The following is a 21,335-nucleotide window of genomic DNA, read 5'->3' on the forward strand; positions in this document are numbered from 1 at the left end:
CCCCAATTCTAATCCCAGACCTTAATTCAGGGTTTATCAAACTCTGCAATACTAAGAGCTCCCCTAAAATGAAAAATGAATTTGCTACCCCTTGTTAATAAAATTGAATCGTTCATTCATTCATTTTCATTCATTCATACAATCAACCAACTAATTAATCAATCATAAAACTGTTGTTACTGGTGGATGGTTTTCACAGATATCTGGATCCTCCAGATCCAGCCCTTTCTCAAAACTACTCGTCTTTGCTTTCCACTTGGCTTGTACAAGCCTGCTGTGAGGTTGCCCAAGCAAAGTGTGAGTTCTGAAAGTGCTCCTGCTTTTTCTGAACAAGCCTGATAAAAATTGCTATCTCTGGTGTAAATTGCCCTTGACATCCTAAGGGGTCATAACATCCCTCTTGAGACCACAATTTTTAAAAATAATATTCTTATTCGATATTTTAAATTCTGGGCATGTAAACACTGTAAAGTCTGGAGAAAAGAAAGAGAAATAGAAGTGGAATGTTATGTTCTTCTTTCACAAATACAGGCTGTATCAAAAATATCTACTTTAGTCTGTTTTAATTAGGCTGTGCTGTGAATAGTCAGGCATAAAGCTCAAACATACGCAGTCCAAACTTCTGAAAAGAACAATAAGTCATCAGTCTATTGAACTCTAGTGAAACTTTATCTTTCCTGTGAAAAGGCTACATCCCTCCATGATCATGAGAACAATGGTCTCTGGGGATCACAACCATTAAAGGGTATCCACCTCAAAATGTGCAGTGCTCAGGCCAAACAGCTAACGACAACAATGGTCCAAAGACATTGAGAAATACAACGGATGTACTGCAACCTGTATTATCCTCCTGTCCCGTATTAAGCATTATCCTTGCTCCAGCTTCTTTACAGAACAGGTGAAATGTGAAACTCAAATCCCACATGAAATAGCCATAGTTAAAGTTCTTGGGATTAGGGTCTAGTAATTATATTCTGGATGACTGCTGTTCTGAAGGAAAAATAATAAGAGTCATCTTCTCATCTTCACTTACAGTGGGAGGTTGTGGTGAGGAGGTTTGATTCTCTCAGAAATGTCCTGCAATTTGCAGAATCAGAACACTGGGTTATCCTGGCACTGAAACGAGCTACAGTTAAAGTATATAATGAACTTAAGAATAAAACATTTATGTGATATTGCTGGTTTTACAAGTGAAATCAGATTGAGGTTGGTCTTGGAGTTTTGTGGGAGATTTAATGTCATTCATTAATAACTAACTTGGCATGCCTCACCTTCTGTTGACATTTTCAGCAGGCTATAAAAACATTCCCGTAGAACTATTCTGCAGGAAGATTAATTTTAAATCAGGAGTAAACAGTGAAAATTACTGAAATGGGGACATCTAGTGGCTCCATCTATTCCTACTTTTCAAAAGAGTGAGACCTTGACAATACAATGGCAAAACAAATTGGACTTGTTCTTTCACTGAGTAGTAGGATTTGATTGGTTGCTTTTTCCTTGCTGGCTCAAAAGATAAAAGGTACAAAACAGAATGAGTTGAGCCTTAAAAAAATAGCACTATACAAAAGCTTTGGAATTCATTGTTTAATGCACATGTTCAGAGTTTTCCAAGGTTGAATTTCACTCAGAATGCAGCAGCCCATTTATTATCAGGAATTAATCCGCAAGTATGTAGCAGTCATGCTAAAATACAGCACAGGCTGCTAATTAGCTTCCAGTTACCATTTAAAATGGTTGTTTAAATACTAAAATTCCTACATAGATTTTGACCAGGTCATCCAATGCAGTAGTTTTGACACAGTATCGGTTCTATGCTGTCAGGTCCCCTGCACCAACTTTCTTCCTCACTTGAAATTAGGCTAAAGCAGATGATCTCCAGCAATTCCCAGCCATGAGGACAGGCTGATTCTGCTCTTTCTCCCAACTTGATACGTGCCCCTACAGGCTGGGATGATGGAAGTTGTGTTTCAAAAGTTTGGAGGGGGCCAGGTTGAGGAAGGCTACCTTAGGAAGTAAAATTTTCTGTTTTACTTCATTTGATTGGGGAAAGTTTCTTGCATCACATGTGAGGAAGATATTATATTTTAATAAAGCAAATCTTTTTTAAGATATGTCCTAACATTCAAATGCTCTTTTTATAGTACTTATAGTTTACAATCTCATTTCTATTTGATTTTCAGGAATATGGCATTTTACTTCTTTTCTTCTTAAAGATTCACACACTTTCAGAGTATAAATCGCATGCACTACTTATAATAGTGGAATGGTATTGATTGCTACAATAAGATGCAAGTATGTTATTAACTCTATGTTAAAACATCTCAGGAGGAATTAAATGATGCAAATCCTTTTTGTAGCAAGCCAATTTGTGGGTGAACAGAGATATAAAAAAAATGGTGTCTTTAGAGGAACTGGCAGGAATTTGAAACAAAGCTAAATCCTAATGGCATGTAAAGCACCTAAGATAATCTCTGCTTTATGAGCCTTTTTTTGGCAAAGAAACAAATGCCATTAAAGTATCATTGCAATAAACCAATATTATATAAGCGACAGCATGATTTATATGAAAAGTCAGCCTTTCTATACCAATGCTAATGATATATAGCTTTTTAATACGGAAAGAACAACAACTTTGTGGGACTCATAGAGGTGAATATGTGTAGCTCAGGGTTGAACTGTAGAGTCCTTGGGGTTCTCTTTGTGGGACTCAATTAGACTGAAATATGTTGACATCCAATGACATTCTGTTAGTTTTCAGACAACTTCATATTCTTCCTACTACACCATTCCTGAGCAGCTCCATGTGCTAAACTCCCTGTGCCACAATCCTGCTTGGATTTTAGCACAAAGATTTTTCAGGCAGCCCCCAGGGGGTGTTTAGCAAATGGAGCTTTGGGGGCTGCCTGAAAAAGCTTCATGCCAAAAATCCAAGCAGGATTTTCAGCCAGGGAGGATGGGGAAGAGAGCAGGTGGGGGAGGGAGCAAGGGGTGCATAGGGGTACGTGGGATGGTCAGGTGCACGGGGGGTGTGGTGCGGGTCTGGTGCATAGGGGTGTAATGTGGCTTGGGCTCCCTCACACATCTGACCCACACTGCACCCTCACACACCGACCCTCCCCTCCCACACACACCCATGCACCCCTTTGCTCCCTCCCCCACCTGGCAGTGCCTGGGGCTTGCAAATTCCTGTTGGCTTCCCCACTGACTTGATTGTGGGAAAACAGCAGGAAGTTGCCTCACCTAACGACCGGGGCATTCAGTTACGATGGCAACTGGGACTGCTGGGATTGGTCGCTAAGCAATGCAGTCATGTGATGTTTCACCTTAATGACCACATCACTTAGCAACCAAAGTTCCAGTCCCAATTGTGATTATATAGCAAGGACTACCTTTATTTCATTATATTCATTATATTTCAAATATTCATTATATTCCAAATATTTGGTCTGAGAGACAGTTTGGTATAGCGGTTAAGGCACCAGGCTAGAAACAGGGAGACCATGAGTTCTAGTCCTGCCTTAAGATATGAAAGCCAGCTGGGTGACCTTGGGCCAGTCACCCTCTCTCAGGAAAGAGAGAGTGACTCCAAAGGCAAGGACAAATCACTTCAGAAAACGTTGCCAAGAAAACTGCAGGGAGTAGTGCAGGCAGTAGCCAGGAGTCAACACTGACTCGAAGGCACGATATGTAATATATATGAAATAATATTTACAGATATGCACCTCAGACTTCTAAAAAATCATCGAATTTATTATGCATTATTACGTTTTCCGACATTTTAAAATTCTTTTACACCTATTTGTATTTATTCCTGATAAAGACAGGATATAACATTAAGATTCTAGGAAGTAACAACAACGTAATATAAATGGTTGAATGTATTATTGGCATTCTTAACGAAGTCTTGGAAAAAGTTGGCTGGAAAACTGTTGCAGCGGAAGAAATATCTCGTAAAGAGCTATGAAGAGATACGCAAAAATAATCTCCCCACGCACCGCTGCAACGAACAGGCTTCCAACACCTCCAACTCGACTACCGTAGACTCAGAGCAGGGCAGACGTCACTTCCCCAGAGTCAGTCGCACGAAAGGCACGTGACCGCCCAAGCAGCGATGACGAAATTTGACGTTCCTTCACAGTCACGCGCTTTCTCTCTCGCCCGCCGCCTCCCTGTTGCCTCCACAACCGAGCCGTAAATCCATGCCATCATCCGAACGGCCCTCTGCTGTGCATCTCCGTTGCCACAGCAACCATGCTAGACCGTAAATGAGAGCAGTCGTCAAATCAAGACCTGCGGCTCTAACAGTACGTCGGGACTTTAGTGAGCCAGGTGGTTTCTTTCCGGTCGGGGTCCTGCCGACTTCATAGAAGTTTCCTTGTTGTTTTCTGGGCCATCGCGTGGGAGTGGTTTGCCACTCTCTTCCCCCGGGATGTTTTCCGACTTCCCATTCGCGACTGCAGGCCTGGGATTCCCTAGTGGTCTTCTATCCACGCACTAACTAGGCCCGACCTGTATAGCTTCAGAGCCCAGCAAAGTCAGCCGGGTGTCCCAAGGAAGTGGCCAGAAGAAACGCCGCCTTTGAAGGTTAACCCTGCGCTAGACTCCTTCTGACGCACCCTTGGCAGCGTTTGCAGGGTGCACTGAGCCATGTTTTACTCCAGAGCCCAGCCCCGCCTTCGGTCGTAGCTCGCGAACCCAGACAACGGGGCTTTCGGAACAGTTCCTTTAATCTTGGGCACGGGTGTCTTGTGAACGCGAGCTCGGGGCCCGGGCGGGCTCACTGGATCGGTCAAGAGAGCCGTCTGTGGGAAGCGGAGCGACTGAGCGGGATCCTCCCTCCGCGAAGGGGACAAACGAAGCGGAACCCGCCTCGGTCAGCCTCGCACTACTCGGCGGGCTGTTCCCGCAGAGCTTCAAACTCATCAGCCTCTTTCGAGAGAAGCGCCGCTTTGCTATCTGGGCGGTGAACGAACGAGGAGCGGCTCCGCTTTAAGACTAAGAGTCCGGCGCAGGGAACGGGGTTCCCTTGCTTGAGAAACCGCTTTGAAATCTGGTTGCGGGTGGGCTATAATCGCTGTCAGCTGCAGGAGTCCATAAAGCAGAAACTGGGAGCAAGGGCTGCAGTCAGTCATCTAATCGTAAAGCCTTCGGTCCCGCGTTTTAGTACCTAGTCATCCATGTGCGGAGCGAAGACTCCTCTCTCTGGTCTGGTTGTAAATGCAGTCCTTTGAAAAATGGGTTGCAGAAAATCATCGATAAGGAGCCCCTCTTCTTGAATTACTTCAAAAATATTTAATCCTGTTTTAAAGTGAAGAACATAGGGGGCAAATCAGAGAAACAAGAACTCCCGTGTTTGCACAGTTGAATTTCTACACAGTGTACAGATGTATTCTTTTAAAATGCTCATAGCAACCTAATTAGATTCCTTTAGTTTTTAACATTAGTAATGTGAGAACAATTAGGTACTTTGAGATTCTAAAATTATTAACTAATAACAAATTCATATACTGCATGCCTGATTTCCCTCCTTAGAAGGCATATAAAGGCTGAGTGTCAGACCTAGACGTATGCATGGAACTGTTATTTTTTAAAACTTTTAAGAAATAACAGGCTGGTGTGGGTCTTCCGGGCTGTGTGGCCGTGTTCTGGAAGTTTTGTTTCCTAACGTTTCGCCAGCATCTGTGACCAGCATCTTCAGAGGGCAGGAGCACAGACAAGAGCAGTTCTCTCTGTGCCCAGTCTGCTCCTGTCTGTGCTCCTGCCCTCTGAAAACGCTGGTCACAGATGCTGGCGAAACGTTAGGAAACAAAACTTCCAGAACACGGCCACACAGCCCGGAAGACCCACACCAGCCATCGTATTCCGGCCGTGAAAGCCTTCAACAATACAAATAACAGGCTCTTTCTTCTTCCATTGTTGCAGAGAAATCTGTGTGGAGTTCCTTTCCTTATTTACCAAGAGTAGGAGGTACCTGCAGGAGCCCATTTATAATCACTGTTTGAATTAAGTTCTCTGCTGGAAACCATAAAGGTTCTTTCTTAACTGTTCTAAACAAGAGAACGAAAAAATGCATGCTTGTGTGTGTGTGTGGTGTTATTACTTTCACCTCAGTTGGCTTGTGGTCTGTGTAAAAGAACTTGTGCAAGTGTTTTTTTTTTCCTTTCCCATTTTGCTTTTGAGTGAAAGGTTATAAAAAGTGCCAGAGCAGAAAGCAGCATCTAGCAGACACTGGCCATTCCTCCCCACCTCCAGAAATGCTAAGCATGATCAAACCTGGTTAGTACTTGGATGGGAGAGAGCATTACAAATGGCTACGCTGGAGATTAGAGTGGGAAGTGGGAAAACATCTAAAAGAAGGCAATGCTTATTACTAGCAAAGGTTCCAGTGTGGATGGGATATGAAGTCCCTTGAAGCCACATTTGATTCAAAAGAGACTTTCTTTTGTATTTTGGGAAGGGCCTATAACTCAGTAGAGAGCCATACCATTATTATGCATAAAAGTCCATGCTCAGTCACTGGTATATCCACTATTTTAAGCCTTGGTCCTAGGAAACACTTTGCAAGCTGTTAAAGAGTACAGATAGTCCTCGCTTAACAACCACAATCAGGACTGGCAACTCCATCACTAAGCAATGCAGTCATATGTGATTGCAACGGGCTTATGACCTCACTTCTGCCATGGTTGTTAAGTGAATCACCCACGGTTGTTAAGCACAATGTCACATGACTGGAGTTTGTGATTTTACTGCTGGCTTCTCCATTGACTCTGCTTGTCAGAATCCAGCTGTGAAGCACACAAATGGTGATGTGGGATGTTGCAATAGTCATAAACACCTGCCAGTTGTGAAGTGCCTGAATCTCAATCGCATGACTGCGAGGACTGGTCATAAAGTTACATTTTCAGTGCCATCGTAACTTTGAGCAGTCACTAAAAAGGGCAGTCATTAAGTGAGGACTATCTGTAGATAGCTTTGGACAATGTGAATATAGCTTCTGAAAGCTGTGGTTGCAACCTTGACAGTCCCTGTAAAAGTTGCTACCAAACTCTAATTTTTAATGTGCCAAGAGAAAAGTTATTAAATACAAAGTGAATAATCATATTAATTATATTAAATTGAAACCCAATTCAGTATTTGCTTCATTTATCTTTTTTTTTTTTTGTCCTGAATTTGCCTCCTTTTGAAAACAGTCCCCACTGTAGTGCTAAAGCACCAGGTGCAACCCTTGGTTCCAAAAGTGCACCCTGGAACGAGAACAAATAGTCTGACATGAGGTGAGACAGTTGCATGTACAGCCCCTTTCCCTACAGCCCTTTTCTTTGAATATGTGATAAGCAGAAGGTTCCTTATTTTGTTCGTGGGTGTATGAGGGGAAAGAAAAGGGCATCCAACGGGCCAAAACTTTTCTGTATTTGCAAATTCAGTTTGACTTTGATTTCTGAGATGTGGTACTTGCTTGCTTTTATCAAGATCCTTCTACATGTCCACAGATTTTACTGGATTTTCTTGTCAGTCCTGCAAGTGCCTAGTGAAAAGCTTGAGTGCAAATACAGCAAGGAGAAAAGATGATTTGATTGTACAAGTATGTCAGAGGATGGTATTTAGGATTATCATTACTAAATTAATTACCAAAATAGAAGAATACTTTGTCGCTAACGTCTGAGTAGGCAATCTTTTGCTTTTGTTCTATCGATTTCAGTATATCTAATCAATTCAAGAGAAGGAGTTTTGGCATTAGTGGTACATAGAGTACATTTAATAATTGCGAGTATAACAAAATATATCAAATATTTCTTCATGCTATTTACCTTTAGGTACTTTCACTGAAAGAGAAAGATAAAACAAAATGGCAGAAGCAATTTTTCATCCTCCAAGAAGGAAAAGAAAAGTATATGAATCATATGATTCTCCATTCCCTGTTTCACCCTCCGTAGAAGGCAGTCATGGAAGAGTTTATAAAATGTGCCAGGCTGAATTTATAAATAACAATGTAATTGTGAAGAATCCTGAAGATATAGAACAGCTATATAGCAAGGTATTTTTGGCTCACTTTATTTGTATAATCTATTAAACTAATCAATCTTGGATACTGATCCTATATTGCTGTTTGAACAAAGAATGTTCTCCTAAATCAAATGGTTGATACCATGGTTTTGTTTGTTTTCTAGGGATTTTTTGGAAAAGGTATTCTTTCAAGAAGTCGGCCAGAATATAGTATTTCAGATCCTATATTGGCTGCTAAGTGGAAAGGTAATTTGGAATATGTATGTATGTATGTATTTATTAGACTTATACAGTTGCCCACCTTATGTACCATAACCCTGGACAGGATCACAAAACAACAACCAAAAAACCCCCCTCAAAAACTATAACAAAAACTCCTGGCACCCCAAAGGCAACACTCGCCTGCACATCCACATTCAACTGTACTGGGCTCCAGCTTCACCTTACCCCAACACTTGCGGGAAGAGCCAGCTCTTCAAGGCCTTCCAAAAGGCGGGCGGGGGGGGCGCTGGCAGATCTCAGGGGAAAGGGTGTTTCACAGAGCAGGGGCTGCCAGAGAGAAGGCACGCTTTCTAGGTCCCATGAGATGACAACATTTAAGGAAAGGGATCTGGACGTGCCCACCCTATCAGACTTAGTGGAAACGGTAGATACTCTCTGGGATCACAAATAACCTGGCCTACCACCTTCATAATAATCTTCCCTAAAACAGGAAGGTTGGAGAATGGACGAAAGTTGCCCAACATGGTTGGTCCAAGGAAGGCCTCTTGAGAAAGAGACATACCAATGCCTCCTTCAAGGGAGGCAGCCCCACCCCATCCTGCAGTGAGGCACTAACTGCATGTCATCTCCCAGAAGATCTTAACCAACCAAGAGGGGCACCAGTCCAGCATAGAAGTAGCAGAACTGATACCCCCGAGGACCTCTGCCCACTTCCTCAGGAGTAATCAACTCAGATTCTTCCCAGATAAATTAAAAAGGCACGTGGTAGCCATTTAGTTACACAGTATCACAACAGTGCTGCTTGGCGTCCTCTGATTGTGCAGATTGGGAGATAGCTATACTTTTCAAATTTATTTTCAAGATTAGAATAGTTCTATATTTATTTTCAAGATTTATATACCACCCCTCTCCCAGCATTCCATGTGGTTTTCATAATAAAGCTTTTTGAATATTATACAGTAAATATCTTATTACAAATATATTTCCTGAAACTGTATCCAAACTATTTTATTAATGTTCTGATGCTTTGAATGCAAAAACAATAATTATATGTTTTATTGCAGATGCTAAGTTAAACATGCCAATAGTTTCATCAAAAAAGTAAGTTCTTCTCTTTGCTTTGTCTAGTCTAGAGTTTGAGGCTTAGCTTGCTTATTAGCTATAAAATAACAGTTTAATCAACAAGTGTTGCCTCATTGTTAGATACTTTAAAGAAACAAAGTACTCTTTCTTTGATTCCTTACTTAAATCTTCCTTTTACCATTATTTTTCCAAGTATTGAGTGATTAAAGTGGGAAAATCTAAATATGTGCAGGTTTTTCTGAACCAAGGATTATCAAGCAATTATTCATTTGACTTGGCTTTTGAGTATTAGACTAGCAGTCATCTGTTCCAATAGTTTATATTGAATCTTGCTTCAGAGTTAACAGGAAAGTATGTCAAGCGTGGTCACAGTATGATTCTGGCTGGTTCGCAACCATAATTTCAGCAAACCATGTCTTTCCAGAGTTAAATGGTGATTTTCCACCTTGGGATTACAGTTCCTTCTGAAGCAATTAAGCTGGCTGCACATTTAAACTTGCCTTTTTGAATGGATGACAATTTCCTGGTCTTGCCATAAATGGTCAGCAATGGAGATTGAACCAGCTACCCCATTGTTTATAACTCAGTAGAGTTATCAGACCCCATTGTTTATAACTCAGTAGAGCGCGCGTACACATACATTTTATTCTTAAGAAGAATGATCTTAAGAAATTTTGTCTATGCTTCATTCCTCACTGACTTTTTATCTAGAGATAAAACATTTGGCTGAGAATGGGACATATATTCAGGTACTTAAGCAGTAATGGTGAGTTCCCTCTTCATAGGAGCCTGAAATTTAGAGTAATCCTTGCTTGCTATATTTAGGTATGTAGGAAAAAGCCTTGCCTGTTGCAAAAAAGAACATATTTAAACCTTCCAGACCCTTTCAGTCTGACCTTTGATAGCAAGAACAAGTTGCTCACACAGTTAGAGATCCTCAGATAGTTATAAAGGAGCCACAAAAGAACCTCTCTTCTTGAAATTATGCTTCCTTATCCAAGTTTAAGAAGCGTTAAAAAAGATACATTTTTGTGTGATGTCAAAGCAATCCAGAAAGCTAAGGGAGAACACTTTTTATAATTCTTGATCAGATCAGAGTTTACTGTGAATCAGTAGGTAAGGGATACTACTTCAAAGAATTATTTCTCAGAGTTTGCTTGTCTGTTCAGAAACAAGTTTATGTGCTATTTATAAAAGTCACATCTCACATTGCTGTTGTTTCTTAGTAATGTAAAAAAAGTTCAAGAAATATGCTGAAACATCACAACTTCAAATTTAGGCCTGTGTTAGCAGAATTGTAAAAATAGCGTCCATGCACTGGCTCAGATATGGAGTTTATTCCATCTTTTTAGTTTTCAGAAGATGAACACAGGCATCAGAGCAATTTTGGATCTTAAAGGGCTGAGCAAACAATTCAGAGAAGCATTTAAAAATGGAAGTGTTGGAGTTTACTGTGGCAGCCATCAACAAACATTTCTGGTATCAATAGATCTTTTTGAAGCATACTTCATATCCCAGTCAAGAAGAAACTGCAGCATTATACACTCCAAAGTTTTTCTGACATTATGAATCTAATGGCACTGGCACTGACCATGCCTTGCCAGAACCTTGCCTTGGGTCTCAGTACTATTCTCTATTACAAGATAAATGACAGATACAGTTTGAAAAAAAACCACATTCAGAAGATTGTATTGGCCATTTAGTCTTTCATGAGTCTCTGTGTCCATCCCAGCTTGAATCTATAATAAACTAGGATTGTGGCTGAATCTCTAAACGTACAGTGGGAATGATTGTGGAAGAAGCAGACAAAATAAGCATAACCACAGTGCTGGTCTTCTTGGATGGGAAGCAACTTGTCCAATCAAGTTACTAAAGGCACTTTGACCTCAAGAGGGCAACAGCAAAATACAGAATACAGAATACTTTAATGGCAAAGTATAAAATACAGTATATACAAGGAATTTGTCTTCGCTGACAAACGGCAAAATCAACAATGTGTTTGGATAGCAGCAGAAAAAGGAATGATAATAAACAATAACACTACACAGTAAAATAACTTTTTCAATATTGGTTGGCTAGAATTTAAAATAGTAAGATTCAGTCTCAGCATGAAGGACTGACACATTTTAGTTAAAAAACAGTATTTCAGCAAAAGCTTACTTGAACAAGCGGAGAAGTATGCAGTCGTTCAAGGAAATACAACCTCTCTGAGAGAATAATGCACAATACAGCCATTTTCTCTAACACTACCAAATCTTAATTTCTTAAATGACAATGTAAGAGTTTCTGAACAACTAATACAAATAAGTGGTGAAATTAAATATTTCCTTTAGTCTATTGCATTTGGGATGTAATGGGTTTTGTATTTGGGGTCTGATTTCTGTAAGCCACCCAGAGCCACCGTGTATGAGTTGGGCGGCTATATAAATTTGTTTAATAAATAAATAAATATTTCAAAGAAAAGAATGTTCAAATATTCCTAAAAAATTGTATCCTAAATGTAATTAAGACCCTAGAACTCAAGCTGGAATTCAGATTCAGCTCTACAATTCTAGTCTGATATTGTTGTATTATTATTTATTTTATCTTATTTGCAAGTTGCTCTTCCTCCAGGTGCTCAAGTTGCAAGAGTAGCTTGCAAATAAAATAAATAATAATACAACAATCATCATAAAAGGAATGAGTAAAAAGAGTGAAATTACTGATCTCGCCATTCAATAATGTACACGTTACACTTGTGAATTTTTAATCTACTTTGCCTCAACTAGTGCCATTTAGCTCTAGACTCTGTCTTGATCAAAACATAAAAGCTTGAATGGATTATAGTACATTTATGTACCACTGAGAATCCCAGCGGCTGTGGGTCTCTTACATGGGACAGTCCTCACTAAATCTGTCAGGACAGGTGGGTCATACCTATAGTCTTCATGTGTTCTGCAATATAAAAATAATCAAATATGTTTATTTTGTGAGTAGCTACAGATATAGAATATATGATTACATAAATTAAATATACCTAAGACTTTTGTGAAACTTGGGAAGTGATCATTTGTTTTGCAGATACTTTTATATTGTTTGTACATAAAACTTCTGCATACTACAAGCTCATACTTTCTGTTTTCTTCTATTCCAGGTACCAATGTTGTATTGAATGGGCTAAAAATCTTCTGTCAGAACAGGGAATGGATGACTCCACAATTAATACAATCATTCAAAATTACACTAAACAAATTAATCTGAGAATAGAAACTGGAGAAAGTAATGGATTTCAAGGTGAAGGAACGCGTAAAATGGAAGCCAATAAAGAAGAACCAAAGCTTTTAATGACTTCATCTGAAGTTAATGGGAATAACATAATGTGTTTTAAAGATGATTCAGTTTGTGATCCATTAGTCAAATATGACTCTAGTGAATCAGACATAACAGACTCTAAAATTGTAACTAAGACTCATTCAGCACAACAGCGTCCTCTCAATATATATGACAGCTGCAGAGAAGACAATTATATTGAACCAGAATCTTATTGTTTCATTAATAATGAATATAAGCATGAGCTTGTACTAATACAAGAAGAAGAATCAAATCTGAGTTTGGAAGAGGAAACAAGTGAGGAACTGCATGTAAGTATAACTTGACTGGGGAACAGTAAAGTCAATTTAAAAATTATTAAATTGGGTATTTTGCTGTACAGATGTCATTTATCCTGTTTTATTAAGAGACTCTGAAACTAGTCAGTTGATAGATACCAGCAAGATGCATTTAAAAACCTGTGCCATTTATTTTGTAATAATAGCTTAATCTGGGAATTGCAATTCTAATTTCTTAGAGTCCTATTGCAATTCCTCTGCCCTGTCCGAAGCATGTTGCAACACCAATGAGACTGAACAGGGACATCCAGAAAATCATGTCTTTGCCGGCAGACCTGCTATAATGTCATGACCAGCAAGAGCTGGAGGATTTAGGAATGAAGAGGTGAAAAGATCAAAAGGATGTCTTATGGCACAAAGAAGATATAGTTCTTTATGATGGCTGACCTTTAGCTGATACTGTGTAAATTACAGAGATGTTTTGATTGCTTCTTTATAACTTTTATTACTTTCTTGTAGTTAATTAAAAAAACAAAATTAGTATGCAGAAGAAATCCTTTCAGGATTTTTGAATATCTGCAACTCAGTCTAGAAGAGGTAAGTTTTGCATTCTCTCTTGGTTTGTATCTGCATATATTGAGAAAAAGCCTTATAAGGAAGTCTCTTTTTCCAAAGTCTAAGCTGAAAACTTCCAGGCACATTTTTAGATTGGGGAGATTAAATGGAAGCATGCATAACTGGAGCAGCAAAGTGTCATTGTCTAGCAAGCCCTTCCATTGTAGGAAGATGGCTTTTTAAGCAGCAACTAGCTGGAGTTACAGATCTTCTATGTCATTTGCCACCAACTGCTGCATGATAGCAAAGTTGACTCACCAAGTCTCTAACCACCTCATACTTTTTCACAGAATTTGTTCCCTGAGATTTCACCTTGATTTCCTCCTTTAGCAATGTATTTCTGTTGCTTAGCACTAATATACATTATGGAAGCCTACTGCTCCCTGGACTCCTTCCATTTTGTGGTAGTACATAAGTAAAGGAAGGAATATCCTTTTTTCCCCCAGTTTAACTTGCTTAGGAAAAATGTCTGCAGCATTGTAATTACTGTGCAGAAATACTTTTGTATAATCCAATACTTGCCTATTCAGATATAAATAATCATATCTAAACCATTTTCTGTTTATCAGATTGTCAATATTATGCTATAATTGTAGGAACTTTAAATATATTTCCTTTTCAGCTCTCTACTGTATATAAGGATGCTTTCTCAGAACTCTAATACTTTAAACATGCACAAACTAATTTTATTTGATGTCATTTTTAGGCTTTTTTCTTGGTCTATGCTCTGGGATGTTTAAATATTTATTGCAATGAGGTAAGTTGATGCCCGTTGTCAGTAGTAACTCCTGAGTGAGACTTCTGTTAATTGGAGTATTGCTTATTAGCAAATAATAAAGCACACTGTTTTTAAGGCACTTTGTATCAACTTTAAAAAGGGATGCTAATTTTTCCTTTAGTATAAAGGAAAAATCTTACTTATTTGTGCATGTAAACAATTTTACTTATTTGTGCATGTAAATAATTTTTGGGCATATTCCTGAAGTAATATTTCTGTTTAGAACTGGCCAGTCTACTTCTATACAAGTATGGAGCAATTATTTTTTTAAAAGAAAGTGTACAGGACAGTTTTTTCAGAAATTATTGTTGATCTTTTATAATTCTGGAATGTTAATAGTCCTACCAAGCTACTATTGTGTGCTTTTGATAATAAATTTCACACTTGGCTTCTATTTTGTGTGTTTTCATAATTTTGCAAAATAAAGCACTGTTTATGACATTTCTATAATAGTAGAATATATTCATTTACAATAATCATATGGTGGTATTTTTCAGGTACCTTTATCTATCCTGAAGCTATGGGACCTTTTTAGCAAAGGACAACCCAATTTTAAGGCTACATACATGGCTTATCATTACTTCCGCAGTAAAGGATGGGTCCCTAAAGTTGGCTTGAAATATGGAACTGATTTGTGTAAGTAGTATTCTTTCATTATTAGCATCTAATGAAGTACTTGTACAAGAAAACATCTATTCACTTGATGGTGATGATATTTATATCCCACTTTTATTTTATACTACTCAAGGTAACATACATAATGCTTCCGCCTTGTATTTTCTCCACAAAAGCAACCCTGTGGGTTGGGTTGGGCTGAGAGAATGATGATTATTAGCCCATTATAGGTAGACCTCATTTAGTGACTGCCTTGGACAGTGACTGTTTGCAGTTATGACAGTGATGAAGATGTAACTTTATGACCTTCACAGGTCTGTAAAGCACAGGAAAGCTGAAGTAAGATTGTAAGCACAGTCACAGTTTCACTTAGTGACCCCTTCACTTAACCTAGTTGCCGGTCCCAGATATGGTCGCTAAAGGAGGACTACCTGTATATGCACAGCATGTTGTCTGTTCTTGTCTGGTTTTGTTGCCACCCTCAATTCAGACATTGTCCTGAATTAGTGTTAAGTAGTGAATTCCCAGATCCTGTCTGGAATGAATGAATGCATGGTATTTTGTACATCTAGAACATAATTCTATGCTCCAGATGAATGAGGAAATGACAGCATTGGAACAGTATGCTAGTAGGTGCTGCTGCATTCTCCTCTTTATGATGGCCAAATGGAGCCATCCAGGTCAGCTCATAATCATTTTGATGAGATAATCTTCATTTCCTTGGAGCGATATGTTGATTCAAGTAGCAGTAAGTTAGAGAAAATCACATGTGGGGTTTTAATAAGAATTTTAATGCAAGTATCAGCATAGCTGACCTCCCATAGCATGCAAATGCATGATTAAATTATTTACATAGTTTTATCTGGTTAAATCCAAACTTAAATAATTTTGGGTCTTTATATAATAATGTATCTCTTTCACAAAAGAAAGAGGGTATTTTGCTTACTAAGTACTTCCCCTTTTTTCAGTCTTCCTCCCATTGATTCGTTTAAATAATATATGTGTGTACTGCTGTAATCTTAAATGTTTAATTGGTACTCTACTATCCAGTGTGTATGAAATGCTTTTTATTATAAGCAAAACAAGATTTAAAATCTACTGCTGATGTTTATTATTAATATTACTGAATTCATTTTTAAATATAGAGCTCTAGTTTTGTTTTTCCCAATTCTTTGCAAAGCTTGTGAGCATGGTGAATGAGCCCAGGAATTTCCTAATTCCTAAGTCCTTATTGGGATGTATTGAGAACAGTCTGTTCTCATCACTTCCTTTCTCATACCCAACATAATAGAGTTTTATCTTCAAGTTAAGTAAGATAATGTAGACCACTTTTTCCAAAACATGTGAACTTTAAAGCATGTTATTTATGCATTAATACCTATCTGCTATTAAACATTCTGTTTACATACTGCTAAACAATCATTTGGCAGCATATGCTACAGTGCATTAGTTGGTTGTGTTATGTGAGTGTTCCTCTTTGTTTACATTCAGTCATTCTTTAGTGGGGTTGATGTTCTGCTCCTAGGAATATGGGCTATTGTCTTGAGTATAGTTAATTCTGCCTGTTATATTCCTGGAATATATCATGTGAAGGCAGCTGTAGTCTTCCCTGTAAGTGTGTGTTTAGACTGAAAATCCCATTTTAGGCCTGGTGCTGTCTGGGGAAAAATGTTGGCAAATATTGGGGAAGAATAAGGTTGGGCTTTATTGTTTTTTGAATATATGATTGTGAATGTTTATGTATTAAGTGGCCAGTTCAGCTGATGTGTAGTATTTTCTTACTGCACATCAATAAAACAGTATAAAACTAAGTAAAAATCAGTTTACTTTCAATAAGTATGATTTCTACTTATTTTGAGTATATTCATCTTATAACAGTGATTAGAATACAAGCTTATCTTACTATATGGTTTAGATTCTCAAAGTTGTATAATGGGTTACCACAATCTTACACTATAACTGAAAACAAAAAGCATGACATTTCTAGTAAATGAATGTTCATTTTATTCCTGTTGTAGTGCTATATCGAAAAGGCCCTCCTTTTTACCATGCCAGGTATAGCATAAAGGTTTGGATATAATTTTCATTTTACTATGTATTATGTTTAACTTTGATACTATTTTAAAACATGATCATATGTTTGTTTCTAATTTGCTTTGATATAATTCAGAATATCATTTTTCCAAAACTAAGGCCGAGAGAAGCCTCAAATTAGGAAAGCCCATAAGTGGCCATCTTCAATAAGGACATTGAGATAACTGATCCAACACTAGAACGTTCTGCTATCCACAGAATAGCCCTGGAGATGCCCTGAGATTCAAATAAGAGATTCAAGTAACAAATAGTTGGAATTTCAGACATAAAGAAAAATATGTATTTATTTATGCATACATGTATGCAATTTCTGTAGCTGCCCATCTCAGTCCAAGTGGTTCTGGGCATATTAATGTTGATTTTGGCATACTTACATTATTAGTATGCATTTTATTAAAAGCTATCCATGTGGTCTTTAAACACTGCTTTGATGAGTGCAAACCGTGTTGTTTCTTCTACTAATGGAAGCTTTCTACTTAAATCATGAAAGTGGGTGGTGATGGGTCCCTCTCCTCACAAATACCTGTTCTGGGGGATCCTCCCTGCTGACCAGAGGTGATTTGGAGAGGGGGATATGGCTGCAGTGGGCGGGGGGATGACTTGCTCACGCCTCTGATAGAAGCAGTTTCATCATTGTAATATAACATTGGATTTTACCCTTCTCTTAAACTACATGGTCTGCTTGCCTTTTTAAATGAATATCGTGGAAAAATATCCCTAACTTACCAACTTCATGAAAAAAGCATTTAATACCCAGTTGCTTGCTAAATTGGTTCTTTCACCTATGCTGAAGGAGCCATCAGTACTTAAATTATTATTTGGTTGTAGTTTTTGAATACATGTTTTAACTGATCACCCTAAAAAAAAGATCTTGGGGGTTATTTTACAGCTATTCTGTGATTGCCGAATTAGTTAATGAAGATTTTGATGGACCACTGCACAGACCATTCAGCTGGAAATCTTTGTCTGGACTGAACAGAACTACAGCAAATGTTTCTAAGGTAGCCAATAAGAAGAATCATTTTAAAGTACACCAAAAATGCTATGAAGGGAAACACATAACTTTAATGACAGAGGGAGAGATTATGTAAAGCATATAGTCGAAAAATGTTGCAATAAATGAGAATATATATATATGTATGTTTCTGGTTATCACTGGAAAATCATCTTTTCCACAAATGTTGCATTGTGTGAATTGGAAGACAACCACAAATGTGATCTGGTTGACTCTAAGGCTGCTTTCATAGAGAAAAGATTGTTCTTTTCCATCTTTAATTTTCCATCACTAATATGAAGCAGATTTTAGATCCCATATTTCAAAAAAGAGTGAAAAAAGCCTAAACTTTCACAGTAATGGTCTACTGGCATACAAAATTTCAACTTTCCAGCTTTTCTGGGGTCTTGAGTGATTCATATTCTGTTTCTCTAGTAATTGAAATTTCCTTTAATACTTACTTACCAAGTGCTTTTACAGAACACTTCAAGTACCTTTTTATTTAGTTTGTCCTAATATACTTTTTAGAATTAATGTTGATAAGCCCCACTGTACATTCTAGGAAGGCTAAATGGCTGGAAAGAAGCAACTGAATTATAGTAACAATAGATGAGCGTCATCTCTGAAGGCCCAGAATCCTAATTTTTAGGGCTTTGCACCACTTCAGATTCAAAGGGAAAATGGTGCTTCGGAAGACCCACGAGTACAAACATAATACATGCCTACAACTCCTTCCACCAAATGCATGTTTTCTTGAGACTGGGCTACAATGGAAAGCCACAGCTGCTTTCAGGAGTTGCAGGCAGGTCTACATTTGTATCCCCACCCACTTCAAAGTATATTTTGCCTTTGAATCCAAAGTGCTGCATATCCCTATAGGTTACCTGTTTGCACACAAGCATTTTTCTCACCTCAATTTCCTTTGAAAATTAGCTCTAGAAAATCACTGAATGGTTTGGAGCTTCCCCAGAAGCAGTAAAGTGAACAAAAGAGCTTCCAGTGCTTTTCTGAAAACCAGAAGACTTTGTATTCAGCACACTCTTATATAAGGACTCTTTTACCCTTGTTTTTACTCAGAATAATAGATGCTGTCTGTCCCATTACTATTATAAAGAGTGAATTAATCTTAATTTGAAGAAAAAATGTAGCATATTTACATTTACTTGACATTTTGATAACATAATTTATTTGTCATCAGGAACTCATGTTCTGCTATTTGATTAAGCCATCTGATATGAATGAAAAAGAAATGCTTTCACCTGAATGTCTCAAAAGAATGAAAGTTCAGGTATGTATATCTCTTCCCAATTTAATGTTTTGTCAGGTATGAACATTGAACTATTTATTTATTTATTTATTTAATGCTATAGACCTAGGAGTATAATACCTGGCTTTTGGAATTTAGAACAAATGCATAATATCTGGATTTGCAATACAATTAAATCTATCTTAGTATATCAGAATTATCTGAGTCATTTATACTCTGTCAATTCTCTAAAGCCAAAGACATATGTTAGAAGAGATTGAAATGCAACCACACATTTGTTTGCACAACAGTTTCATTTCTTCCTAAGAAATAGGAATGATGGAGGATCCAAGTACATTAAACTAATTTGTCCAGCAATATGTTACAGGTAATCCTTGTTTAGTGACTGCCTTGTTTAGCAACCGTTCACAGTTATGATGGTGATGAAAAAGTAACTTTGCAACCAGTCCTCACATTTACAACCTTTGCAGGTCTGTAAAGCAAAGGAAAGCTGAAGTAAGATTATAAGCACAATCACAGTTTCACTTAGCAACTGCTTCACTTAATGACAGAGTTGCCAGTCCCAGTTGTGGTCACTAAACAAGAACTGCTTGTAATTGCCTTTGAAAGAGCATTGCCAGAAATGATGCTTTAGTATAGTAAAAAAAAAAAAAAAACCCTTTGAAAATAGTGGTTTGGGTGGAAAATATCCTGTTTTTCATCCTAAGGGAATTTGAGCTTATCTTATCTTGAAATGAAGCAGCCCCATCAAATCACAGGAACCCTGTGAAGCATTCACAATACTGGAATGATATGTTCAAAGAGAAAAGGTTAAAAAAAATTCATCTCATAATATGTGCAATGCTAAAAATAACACTTTAGATCTCAGCTGTGTAAAACATTCATCAGATAGTAAGTTGATCCTAAAAAATCTAGAAGGTCAGCCAGATGATACTCGAAGTGCTATTGCAACTAGTACAGGCAATTCTCATTATTTGCGATAGTTACATTCTGTGAAAATGCAACAAATACTGAATTAGCAAATGCTGAAACCTCAGATGGGAATGCACACATCAGGCAATTCCAACATTTTGCCACTCTGCCTATCCGCAAATAGGTGTGACAGTGCCGTTAGTACTGATTTCGAGGTGACAAAAATATTTTCTCAAATAAGCCAATTCACAAAAATGGACCCCATGAATAACGAGGATTGCCTGTATTCACATTGATGAACTATTGCCTTATTTAAAGATGAAACAATAATTATATATTGACTACAGGGAAACAATATTAGGAAAGAACCATTTCCACTAATAGTCTTAGGCCTCTGGTTTGCTATAGCTTGGTGTGGACTAAACGCTTATGTAGAAGCAATCCAAGTGCAGAGTTTCTCCTTTTAGCTATCTCTTTAATAGGAAAATATACATTAGCTAACAATATTATTTGGTAAACATATTTATATACTTTACATATTTTATAATCAGTGTCTCTCTTTTTAAAGGAATTAATTCTAAATCGCTGGGTTTCATCCTGTGAACGCAGTGAACAAGAAGAGCTGTGAAAACTGGAATCAGAAAATTGAGTAATATTGAGTAATAGAGTTGCAGTAAACTAAATTGTAACTATTCCTCCTTCTAGCATGTTTATATTAAGTGTATATAATACGCAGCACTATAAGTTTGATTTTTAAAAAACTCAAATAGATGGTGACAGTTATTATTTGACAATGTCTTACATAAGCAGAAAAAACATTACAAGTCTCTTCTCAGCTGAGCATGTTCTGTGACTATTAGCCTAATACTTGTAGAGATAATTAACTTCTACTATAGTCTTAGCTCCAGAACGTTGTTCTAGTGACGCCACTGCTTACCGAAATTGTGTTTTCACCACAGATAAAATTGGTTTTTCCTGCTACAATGATTTATTCTTATATATGTATGTAGGAGCTGGCTTAGTTCAATTAAAATTAAACCAAAAAAATACAATATTTTTTTTACTTCTGTCAACCAAGATTTTTGCCACAATGTATTAAACATTAGGCACAAATAAAAGTACATTTTTCTTGATGTGGTTGATGAGTGTAGATAATGCCATGAA

The 21,335-nt window shown here is 37.8% G+C and overlaps 1 protein-coding gene across 12 annotated transcripts; it reads left to right on the top strand.

The window, feature by feature from the left end:
- Positions 1-4,172: 4,172 nt before the first annotated feature.
- TSEN2 (tRNA splicing endonuclease subunit 2) lies at positions 4,173-21,302 on the top strand. Of its 12 annotated transcripts, none has more exons than XM_007425568.4 (14): positions 4,183-5,378; positions 5,923-6,030; positions 7,191-7,274; positions 7,815-8,035; positions 8,169-8,250; positions 9,291-9,327; positions 12,443-12,929; positions 13,416-13,493; positions 14,218-14,268; positions 14,787-14,925; positions 16,923-16,959; positions 17,888-17,999; positions 19,191-19,280; positions 20,740-21,302. In XM_007425568.4, exons 4-14 carry the CDS (start codon positions 7,847-7,849, stop codon positions 20,797-20,799), a joined length of 1,362 nt encoding a protein of 453 aa, XP_007425630.1. In that variant the 5' UTR covers positions 4,183-5,378; positions 5,923-6,030; positions 7,191-7,274; positions 7,815-7,846; the 3' UTR covers positions 20,800-21,302. The 12 variants fall into 12 exon arrangements, 11 of the variants coding, with proteins under 11 accessions (XP_025020763.1, XP_025020764.1, XP_007425630.1 ...); XM_088134125.1 differs by having other exon boundaries at positions 5,923-5,967; XM_088134127.1 differs by having other exon boundaries at positions 4,183-5,205.
- Positions 21,303-21,335: the final 33 nt, after the last annotated feature.

The sequence above is a fragment of the Python bivittatus genome, unplaced genomic scaffold (assembly GCF_059951505.1).
Source record: "Python bivittatus isolate LINGU-HERP-01145 unplaced genomic scaffold, Pbiv_v1 ctg000080_np1212, whole genome shotgun sequence".
In the NCBI taxonomy this organism is placed as follows: domain Eukaryota; kingdom Metazoa; phylum Chordata; class Lepidosauria; order Squamata; family Pythonidae; genus Python; species Python bivittatus.

Coding starts and splice junctions, on each gene's coding strand:
- TSEN2 (XM_025164995.2), top strand. CDS start 7,847: ATGGCAGAAGCAATTTTTCATCCTCCAAGAAGGAAAAGAAAAGTATAT. Junction 8,251..9,290: donor ATTGGCTGCTAAGTGGAAAG/GTAATTTGGAAT, acceptor GTTTTATTGCAG/ATGCTAAGTTAAACATGCCA. Junction 16,960..17,887: donor CCTCCTTTTTACCATGCCAG/GTATAGCATAAA, acceptor GTTATTTTACAG/CTATTCTGTGATTGCCGAAT.